Consider the following 7,031-nt stretch of genomic DNA (forward strand, 5'->3'; position numbering starts at 1 on the left):
AAGCAGGACCGAATGACAGCGAGCAAAGAGAAAAAAGGCTGTTGGCATCAGAGGTGCGGCTCTGCATTAATATTCGCTTTATCTCTTATTGCCCATTTCAGATTAGAAGGAGTCCCACTCCTTCCCAATTTAAATCCTCACCTTATTCAAAGACTAATGTCCAGTACCGGCACATTTCACTTTCGGACAGTCCTGGAAATATTTTAACCATTTAGTGACAATGATAGGAAAGACCTTAGATGGTAGGCAGTGTTGTCTTTGCCTGCCTTCCTTCCTGCTTTCCAATCATCCATCCATCCATCCATCCATCCATCCATCCATCCATCCATCCATCCCTCCTTGTAAAACTCCTGCTTGGACGCTGTGGGTCCAGGTTTGAGTCTGCCTGTGTCTAATGTGGGATTTAATGCCATGAGGTGTTATAGGAGGAATGTCGAAGAGAGACTTTCAAAAACACCCCCAAAACACACAAACCCCTATATATTTTGGGTTGCTTCTCCGCCAAGCACAGAACTGATGGGTGTAGAGACGCAAGGTTTCATGCAGGGTATTTAAGATGGCAAATGTTATGCCAGGCTTTGATTTTTACAAAGCCTTATTTATTGGTGAGCTGCTGCCCCCGAGATGATTATTTTTCAGCCACTACAAAACAAACCGAATCAGGGGCCAGACGTGTATTTACTGGAGGGGGAGGGGAAGGGGACTTGTTTGCTCTGTGTGCGCGGGTGTGTGTGTGTGTGTGCCGGCTTTATGCTTTTTTATTCCTGCCATGTAAGAATCCGGTTTCCAAATAACAATGGCAGGGTGGGGTTTTGGGTAGGGAATTTTTTTCGGGTTTGTTTTTGTTTCTTTTTCAATAAAGAGAAAAGACAAGGAAAACTCCTAAAGCATCTACTCTCAAATACCATTCACTACACATGCAGATAGTAGATCGACTTCGCTGTTCCCACATAAGTGGTTTAAAATCCCAAACAGCCAGGGCGACCGTTCCCTCTCATATTTCAATTTTTATTTGATTTGGGTTTTTTTTTTTTGTCGCAGTCAACCTCGCCCCGTCAACGTGACTTTTATTTGACTCCCCCCTCGCTCCCTTTATCGATCACAGGCTTCATCTGCTTTAGCCGAAATGGGGAAAGGGGCTGCAGGGGTTACATTTTAAGCCCCTCGCTTTGTTTGTTTGCCTCCCGAGGCAGGATCACATGCCAAAGCGTACATCGATATTTTCCGAGATCGGCGCGCCTCTTCTCCGCGCCACCCCTTCCCCTCGCCCAGGGGGAGGCGAGCGGACGGGGGGGTGTGACTCCCCCAGAAAATCTAGAAGCCACCGGCAGTGCGGGGCTGAAGGCGGCCACCGGCGCCGAGCGGGGCCGTGCCGTGCGGGGGCCGGGCGGCCGCGGGGCGATCGGCGGTGGCACGGCGGGGCGCGGGGCGGGCGGTGGGGCGGGCAGGGCTCGGGGCGGCCGCTCCGCCATTAGCCGGTGGCCGGGGACGCCCGGATGGACGGGGCGGCTCGGGCCAATGAGCGGGAGCCGGGAGAGCGGCCGGGCGGCGGGTGAAGGCGGCGTTGGGAGAGGAGCCGCCAGTGCGGGCGGGGAGAAGGAGAGAGGCCGGGGGAGGGAGGGAAGAAAAAGAGGGGGAGGGGGGGGGGGGGGGAATAAAAAGCCGCCGCCTCAGCAGCGCCCACCGAAATAAACAGAAGACCGAAAGGCAGCGAGGACCCGGGCGGAGCGGGGCTGCAACTCCGCCGCCCCGGCCGCGGCGCTCCGGCACTCCCCGGCCCCTTCCCGCCCCCCGCCTCCCCTCCCCACCCCCACCGTCGCCCTTATTGTTTTTAATCCGCCTCCGGCACCCCCCTCTTCGCCCCCTCCTCACGCCCCTCCGCCGCGGCAGGCGGGGGCAGCGCGGCGCGGGGCACCCCCCGGGTCCCTTCGCTCCGTGGGAACCCGCGGCTGCAAGTTTTTCTCCGTGAGAGAAACCGCTAATGCCCGGCGGAGGATAAAACGAGAAGCGGAGGCCCGGGAGCGGCGGGGGGCTCGGGGCGGCGGGGAGGGCCGCGGCCCACGCGGGGAGCGGGGCCGGGCAGGCGGGGGTCGGCGGCGCTGACATCCCGGTGGCGGCGGAGGAAGCGGGGGGGCGGCGGCGGCGTGTGCACGAGTCTGTGTGTGTGTGTGTGTCTGTGTGTGTGTGTGTCTGCGTGTGTGTGTGTGTGTGTGTGTGTGTGTGTGCGTGCGTGTGTGCCGCAGGGAACGGCGAGGCGAGCCTTGCCCCCCCCGTCCCCAGCCCCGTCCCTCCCCTGCTCCCCCTCCCCTCCCCTGCCCGCCCCCGCCTCAGCTCCTTTAATACACTTTGGTTCTCCGCTCGCCTTTGGACTCTGCTCTGCCTGGCTCCGGATACGACTCCGCCGGCGGCGGCAGCGGCGGCATCGGGCCGGTGCGGGCGCGGGCGGCGGCGCGGGGACGCGGCGGCTGCCGGGGGGAAGCGGAGCGGAGCGGCGGCGGCCCCGCGCCCGGGCGGGCGGGCGGCGGCAGCCCGGAGGCGGAGGCGATAGCGGGGAGGCGGCAGCGGCTGCGTCCCCGGAGCGGCGCGGACCATGCTGCTGGACGCCGGCCCGCAGTTCCCGGCCCTCGGAGTGGGCACCTTCGCCCGGCACCACCACTCGGCCGCGGCGGAGATGCAGGACCGTGAGCTGAGCCTGGCGGCGCAGAACAGCTTCGTGGACTCGGCGGCGGCGCACATGGGCGCCTTCAAGCTCAACGCCGGCGCCCACGACCTCTCCCCCGGGCAGAGCTCGGCGTTCACCTCGCAGGCGCCCGGTTACCCTGCCGCAGCCCTGGGCCCCCACGCCGCTCATGTCGGCTCCTACTCCGGGGCGCCTTTCAACTCTACCCGGGACTTCTTGTTTCGCAGCCGGGGCTTCGGGGACTCGTCGCCGGCCGGCGGACAGCACGGTATCTTCGGCCCTGCGGCCGGCAGCCTGCACCACCCGCACACGGACGCTCAGAGCCACCTCCTCTTCCCGGGCATCCACGACCAGCACGGCCCCCACGCCTCTCAAAATGTTCTCAACGGGCAGATGCGACTGGGCTTGCCGGGGGAGGTATTCGCCCGGTCGGATCAGTACCGCCAGGTTTCCAGCCCCAGGACTGACCCTTACTCGGCGGCTCAGCTGCACAACCAGTACGGCCCCATGAATATGAATATGGGCATGAACATGGCAGCCCACCACCACCACCACCCAGGTGCCTTTTTCCGCTACATGCGGCAGCAGTGCATCAAGCAAGAGCTCATCTGCAAGTGGATCGATCCCGAGCAGCTGAACAACCCCAAAAAAAGTTGCAATAAAACTTTCAGCACCATGCACGAGTTGGTCACCCATGTCTCGGTGGAGCACGTTGGGGGACCCGAGCAGAGCAACCATGTCTGCTACTGGGAGGAGTGTCCCCGCGAAGGCAAACCCTTCAAAGCGAAATACAAACTGGTCAATCATATCCGAGTGCACACGGGAGAGAAACCCTTCCCCTGCCCCTTCCCTGGCTGCGGAAAAGTTTTCGCCAGATCAGAAAATCTCAAAATTCACAAAAGGACGCACACAGGTAATTCGGGTTTCTTTCGGCAGATTTTCTCCCTCTGCCCTTGCCTATATATATGTGTGTGTATATATATGTAAACTGATAGACAGTAAACTGATAGATCAGACGAAGTGATGTTCAATTAGGAGAGCGATAAAATAAGCTTTCAGTTTATTTTTTAAACCTTCTCCATCACATGGCTGCGTTTGTTTTGGTTTTCTTCCCCAGCAGCATACACCCCCCCCCCCCCCCCCCCACTCCATTCCAGATTTCGAAAGGACATTTTACTATTTTGTTTTAATTTGGGAATGAGAGCTGTAGATTCGTGCTGAGGGTCAGCGGAGTCTTTCCGCAGAAACGCGGAATGCAGCCCGGACAAAATTTTGCCGTCTTGCTAAAATACGGGAAGACATCTGTCCGTCCATCCATCTGAAACGCCTTAGTCATTTGCTCTACACAATGTATTTGCATACAACTTCAGCGCTTGTGAGCATGGCTTTTATTTATGGATATCGAGAGAAACTATATAAATACGTGCAAAATCAATCATTAGTCCTAAATCCCGTTAGAAGTGGCAAAAAGTCCCTTTCTGGGAATGCTTTCCATTAAATTTAAATGGTGTGAGCAAGGCAATAAAATTTTCTCATTTAAAAAAATTTGTTTTTAAAGTCCCACTCGATGTGATTTAAGGTGTTTTTGCAACAGTTTATTAAATTATGTAATAGGGAACAGAGGATTTGAGGTTCGGAAACTTCCATCCAAATCAGGTGGAAGAGGGTCGAGGGAGCACAGGCATTCCTCATGGAAAATCGCCTGAACTGAAGGGTAACAAAAATAAAAGCATCCTCCTGCCTCATCTATTATTCATTTACTACTCCTGCCGGCTCAAACCGTGCCAGACTATTTCATAAAAGACAGCCAAATATTTTAGCGACTTCCACTCCAAATATTTACCCGGAGAAAGGCTAAAAATCTCGAGGCCTATTGTTTTCTCAAGTGCTAAGCCCGATGCGAGGTGCGAGACGAGCTTTAACAAGGTTTAAAATTTGAGAAATGTATTTGCATGAGATGCCCGCACTGAAGTCATTGTGTCTGAGCGGATGTCTTTAAGAAACAATTTAGGTGCTAATGGAATCTAATGTTAAATGCTTCCCCCTCCAAAGGTGGGGGAATGTGGAGTTCTCACCTCCAAAGTACTCCCCGGCATTTGGAGTCCTGGCAGCCGGGCGAGAGGAATCCCTATGAAAATTAAATGAAGTATTTTACAGACGTTTAGTTTTCCCAGCGGATGTGCGTTTATCTCGAATATCCATACACGAAACAATATGCCCAGCCTTAAATCTGTAGGTAATGGTTTCCAGTTTAACAGGATAGCGGATTTGGTACCGAGGTGAAAAGGCTCGGTGATGCTTTTTTTTTTTTTTTTTTTTTTTTATATCGTCTTTCTTCTTCAATCTCTTTCGGGACTAGCTATGGGTATCGGTGGAAATAAAACCAGGCAAGATGCCGGGAGGGAGGAGGATATCTCGGGGGTTTTGGTAGGAAAACCTGTTGGGGGACTGGGGTTGCCTCGCTTCCGGGCAACGCGTGAGCCCTCCGGCTCTGCGGGTACCGGGACACAGCCGGCCCCTCGCCTTGAGAAACTGCCTGACGGAGCGACTGGGAGAGGAGGGCGAGGGCGGGGAAAAGAGGCGCGGGGATGCGCGGGGTTTGCGCGGGGGCGGCCGCGCTCACCCCGCTGCTGCGTCGCTCTCTTGCAGGGGAGAAGCCCTTCCAGTGCGAGTTCGAAGGCTGCGACCGGCGCTTCGCCAACAGCAGCGACCGCAAGAAGCACATGCACGTCCACACCTCGGATAAGCCCTACCTGTGCAAGATGTGCGACAAGTCCTACACCCACCCCAGCTCCCTGCGGAAACACATGAAGGTACCCGGCCCCGCAGCCGGCGGCGGGAGGCGGGAGGGCGGCCGCCCCGCGCCGGGAGCCCCGACGGGGCGGCGGGCGGCGGGTGCGGGGCCCGGGGGCGGCGGAGGGCCGGGCCGGCGGCGGGGGGCGCGCCCGGGGGGCGGCCGCGGCCTCGCCATCCCCTCTCCACCCGGCCGTGTTGCCTTTGCCCCCCAGGTGCACGAGTCGTCCCCGCAAGGCTCCGAATCCTCCCCGGCCGCCAGCTCCGGCTACGAGTCCTCCACCCCCCCGGGGCTGGTGTCCCCTAGCGCCGAGTCGCAGAGCACCAACAACCTTTCCCCTGCGGCGGCGGCGGCGGCGGCGGCAGCGGCGGCGGCCGTGTCCGCCGTGCACCGGGGCGGCGGCGGCGGCGGCAGTGGCGGCGGCGGCGGTCACAGCGGCCTTTCCTCCAACTTCAACGAGTGGTACGTGTAGGGCCCCGCCGGACTGCTCTGCACGGCCCCGCCGCGCCCTCCCCTTCCCGGCGACGGCGGTGGCGGTGGCGGCGGGCAGGAGAGACCGAGCGAGCCCGCCGGAGACGCGCCGGGAGATGCCGCCGCAGCCGCCGGCAACGAAATGACGGCCGAGCAGGATGGGGACAGGGGGCCTTCATCTCCCCACACCCTCCCGCCTTCGCGTCCTCGTTTTTTGATTTTTTTTTTTGGTTGGATTTTTTCTTTTTTCTTTTTTTTTTTTTTTCTTTTTGAGAACATTTTGAACCAGCAAAAAAATTTCCAAACACTATGTGCTGAAAAAACATAAGAGAATGAGTAAATCAGCCGAGGAAAGGGGTGAGAGAGAGGGAAACAAACAAGCCCAAGCGCCACCAACACATCACCTAGCTAAAAGCTTCCCAAGCCGGCGGAAAGAAACTCTCCCTCCGGAGTCTTCAGACAAAAGATCAGAGACTCAAACTCCTCTGGTCCCCGCGCCTCCCCGCCCGGAGCAGCCAGAGCCCTCCCGCCCCACGAACTGTGTATATAGCGGCCCTCTCCTTCCTCCGGCGAGGTGGGGAACGAGGTTTTCCTGGATTCTCGGTGTATAAAAGTTCGTCCCGTTTGTAAACCGCGGATTGGTCCCTTTTTCTTTTCTCCTACTTCTTCTTCTTCTCCTACTTCTTCTTCTTCTCCTTCTTCCCCCCCCCCTTTCTTTTTCCCCCCCGTCTTTGTCCCTCCCCGAGAAAGTGATGGACTTGTTTTCTTTTCTCCCACTCTCCCTCCCCACTTCCTTCTCTTCTCCTTTTTTAGGTTCATCCCTTAAAAAAAAAAAAAAGTAACGTGGAAGAAAAAAAAAGGTTTCTTTTGTAATTGTGATATCTTGAATATTGTGTTCCTTTTTAAGAAGCAACTTGATTGTAAACTGCATTTCACCTATAGACTGGGGAAGAAATACCGTGCCAAAGTCTCCATTCTGTTACTCACAGACACACACACGAACAACAACGCTTGTGAATGTATTTTTCTGTTAGCTGGGTTTACATGTGATGTTTTAGTGCTTTTGCAAGTTCAATTTGTTAGTTC

General features: G+C 57.0%; 1 protein-coding gene across 1 annotated transcript; it reads left to right on the plus strand.

The window, feature by feature from the left end:
- Positions 1-2,590: 2,590 nt before the first annotated feature.
- Positions 2,591-6,442, plus strand: ZIC2 (Zic family member 2). The gene is made up of 3 exons (XM_062514867.1): positions 2,591-3,593; positions 5,330-5,493; positions 5,689-6,442. The coding sequence occupies exons 1-3, from the start codon at positions 2,591-2,593 to the stop codon at positions 5,944-5,946; spliced, it is 1,425 nt and encodes a 474-aa protein (XP_062370851.1). The 3' UTR covers positions 5,947-6,442.
- The last annotated feature ends 589 nt before the right edge of the window (positions 6,443-7,031 follow it).

The sequence above is a fragment of the Cinclus cinclus genome, chromosome 2, assembly GCF_963662255.1.
Source record: "Cinclus cinclus chromosome 2, bCinCin1.1, whole genome shotgun sequence".
NCBI lineage: Eukaryota > Metazoa > Chordata > Aves > Passeriformes > Cinclidae > Cinclus > Cinclus cinclus.

Coding starts and splice junctions, on each gene's coding strand:
- ZIC2 (XM_062514867.1), top strand. CDS start 2,591: ATGCTGCTGGACGCCGGCCCGCAGTTCCCGGCCCTCGGAGTGGGCACC. Junction 3,594..5,329: donor TCACAAAAGGACGCACACAG/GTAATTCGGGTT, acceptor GCTCTCTTGCAG/GGGAGAAGCCCTTCCAGTGC. Junction 5,494..5,688: donor CCCTGCGGAAACACATGAAG/GTACCCGGCCCC, acceptor TTTGCCCCCCAG/GTGCACGAGTCGTCCCCGCA.